Consider the following 3,486-nt stretch of genomic DNA (forward strand, 5'->3'; position numbering starts at 1 on the left):
CAGCGGGTCTAATGGAATATTCCTGGGGCTTGACGGCAGTATGGTGAAATAGCATAGAGTTGTTGAGGGGTACACCTATACCCGTAAGACCTACACTGTGGTGTAAGTCAACTTCACTCAATAAATCTAATTCATAATAAATAAATGTGGTGAAAAAAACCTGACATTTATGTGGCATTAAGATGAAAAAAGTAATTCATCCTTTAAATGTTATCCACTATATACTACTGTACTGTTTTAATTTATAAACCAGAGACATTCTGCAGGGGAGGAGGAAGGTAAAAGATCAAAACAGTGGTGGGAAGTATACAAGTGACTATGGTGATGGGACATGGGTGAATTTGTGTTGGGAATTCCACAGGGACTACACCTGAGAGGAGAAAGCATACATTGTACAAGAACAAAGTAAAATATATATAAAATTAAAAACACTTATATTTTTGTGTTAAACTTTTGTATTCTTTTAATTATATCTTAATTCATAAATTCTTCCTTTTTGTTTCTATCCTTTCAACTTTCTCTCAATATTTCCTTTCAGTATGAGATTATATGAGTCTGTTCTGTACATATATCTGTGTATGTTTATAAAAATAAAATTATGTGCAAAATAATATACACATATACATAGAAAATACTTTAAATATTTAATTTTGTTTTCAGCAAAATATGTCCACAAATTTCATTTCTGTGTCACAACAATCATCTAAAATGGTATTTCCTAATTCACATTTCTCTTCAGAAATAAGAAAATTGAGGCTCTGGGAGAATACATTTTTCAAAGTTCCCCAAATGCCATTAAATCTTATGGTACACTTTCTTTATTTCAGCACCAATGGAAACATACAACATGTACTGTAGCTTTGTATGGCTCTTTCTATTCATCAAAAACTACATTTTAAATATGTACAAATTATATTATTCTGTTTACTCTAATAAATTACTTAAAAGGAAAAAGTTTTACTTAAAAAGAAAAAGTTTTAAATGCCTGGGTGAGAGTATGATACAGACAATTGACTGATTTAAAGTGAAGAGAGGTGAGAGCTATCACTTCTACTTTAGAACAAAGGAAAATATAAGATATGAAATATGAATCACAAAAAATAAATGAAAGAAACTCACATTTGAAACTCTTTTTCTTCAAATATAGAAGATGAGAGTAGATACATAAAAATGGTGAAATGAGCATATATTCCTGGGAGAGACCCCCTGGCACAGGCACCACCATGAAGGAGTCTCAGAAGCACAATGTAGTGACTCAAGCTGCCTATGGATCCCTGCAGAGCCCAGCTGGATCACAGCGGCTCATCGCACACTCTTCCTGGTCCTCAAGGTCTTATATTAACTCACTTAGATGTAGGATGGTCTGTCAGTAGCAGCTAACTGATACTACAGTGAAGGTGAATAGAATTGAGGAGAGTTATTAATATAATAATATGCACTAGTTTAGGTTTTACTTGGCATTCATTATTATACTTAATTCATACAACTGTATTTAAAAATTCTATGCAGTTAATTCCAGGTAATTAGGAGAGGTGGTGTTTTTTAGTAGCAAAACTAGTGAACCTAAATCCATCACTAGACAGGAATATAAGTTCTCTCATGCCATTCTTTCATCATAAAAGGTGACAGAATCCCATGTGTAATGGAAATATATAAATTATGAGGATATCATAGCATTAACTCAACATCCTTTTCCTTATGAAAAAAAATGAAAAGGGCAGTTGTTTCCTTTAGAGCTAAGAAAACAGTCCCAGCTTTAGAAGCATCAAATGATTGTGAGCAGAGAGTGACAACTGAATAAGATTTTTTTTCAATTCCAATCACTAAAACCCCCTTACACCCAAATATGAATCCTCCATATTTGAAGATGTAGATGTGCTGCATGAAACACAAAGATCTGCATTGTAATATAATATGTGATTTAATTTTTCCCACCATGTTGAAAATTATCTGTTATTCTATGATCATATTAGGTTATTATATTTATTAAAATGAGTCTTGGTGAAGACTCAAATGTGTAATAATCATGTTGACTTGGGCAAAGGAGGGCCTTGCATGCACTGAGCTGAAGGAGAACAGGATTCTAAAGAGGAGAATAAAACCTAGTGTGAATGGAGCCCACTGTATGTTAACATCTTTGTTGTCAGGAGAGTGGTTAATGTAGTGACCACAAAAGGATGACACATTCAAAATTGAAAAGCTTTCTTATCTTATTTCCTCTGTTATCTCTGTTATAAACTTACGTAAGTTTCTTTGGCCAGAAAGCATAGTTTTTTGCCTTAGAAGTAGTAGAACCTGATGACTTTTAACTACAACAAACAAAGTACCTCATATGCTAAATGACATTTGTGAAAAATTATTCTGAAAATCCACTTGTCTCTCTTATCTACAATTTTCTGATTTAAGTTTGGAACAATTTTGGTAAAGTTGGAAAACCAAAGAGGAAAAAGCTGTTAGATCAGAAAGAACAAAAAGTTCAATAGAGTGAGTTATGTAATTGAATAGAGAAATTGAGGTACAAGAAGAAATTCTATGATAAAGAGTAAAATAAAAGAGCAAGCTCTCCTTTCTAGTTTGCTCAATTAAGACCAATTTCTAGTAGTCTCTATTTCTAAAATTATGGGTGCATCCTTCGCCTTGGGAAAATTATCTTTTTCCAGTTTTCTTTAAAATGAATGTTCTCAGAGCCTCCTTTATGTCTTTGTTCCTCAGGCTGTAGATGAAGGGGTTCAGCATGGGTGTGACCACAGTGTACATCACAGAAGCTATAGCATTTGAGCATGAGCTTTGGAGGGCAGCAGAGCTAAGGTACATCCCAAGGCTTGTACAATAAAATAAAGAGACAACTGAGAGGTGAGATGCACAGGTGGAAAATGCTTTATACTTGCCCTGAGCTGATGAGATTCTGCGGATGGAGGAAACTATCTTAGAGTAAGAGTAAATGATACCAAAGAGTGAACCACCACCCAGTAAGACAGATCCCAAATATATCGCCATGTTATTGAGCAAAGTGTCAGAACAGGCCAGTTTGATCACCTGATTGAGTTCACAGAAAAAGTGTGGGATTTCCAAATCTGTACAGAAGGACAGCCGTAACAACATTAAGCTTTGTATTAAGGAATACAGAACACTGACAATCCAGATCACCAGAACCAATAGTCCACACAGCCGGGGATTCATGATGACCATGTAGTGCAGGGGGTGGCAGATGGCCACAAAGCGGTCATAGGACATGACGGTCAGGAGGAAGACATCCAGCCCTCCAAACAGTATGAAAAAATACACCTGGGTGATGCAACCTTCATAGGTTATGGCTTTGCTCTGTGTCTGGAGGTTCACCAGCATCTTGGGGATGGTGGTGGAGGTGAGACAAATGTCAGCAAAGGACAGGTTGGAGAGGAAGAAGTACATGGGCGTCTGGAGGCGGGAGACAGAGCTGACAGTCAGGATGATGAGCAGGTTTCCAAACACAGTGATCAGGTACAT

General features: G+C 35.9%; 1 protein-coding gene across 1 annotated transcript; it reads right to left on the minus strand.

Moving 5' to 3' along the window:
* Positions 1 to 2,646: 2,646 nt before the first annotated feature.
* LOC119242188 (olfactory receptor-like protein OLF4) lies at positions 2,647 to 3,486 on the minus strand. The gene is made up of 2 exons (XM_037507948.1): positions 3,132 to 3,486; positions 2,647 to 2,846 (listed from the first exon to the last, which is right to left on the minus strand). The coding sequence occupies exons 1-2, from the start codon at positions 3,484 to 3,486 to the stop codon at positions 2,647 to 2,649; spliced, it is 555 nt and encodes a 184-aa protein (XP_037363845.1).

Source organism: Talpa occidentalis, unplaced genomic scaffold (genome assembly GCF_014898055.3).
Source record: "Talpa occidentalis isolate TD23 unplaced genomic scaffold, MPIMG_talOcc4v2.1 talOcc4.12, whole genome shotgun sequence".
NCBI classification, from domain to species: domain Eukaryota; kingdom Metazoa; phylum Chordata; class Mammalia; order Eulipotyphla; family Talpidae; genus Talpa; species Talpa occidentalis.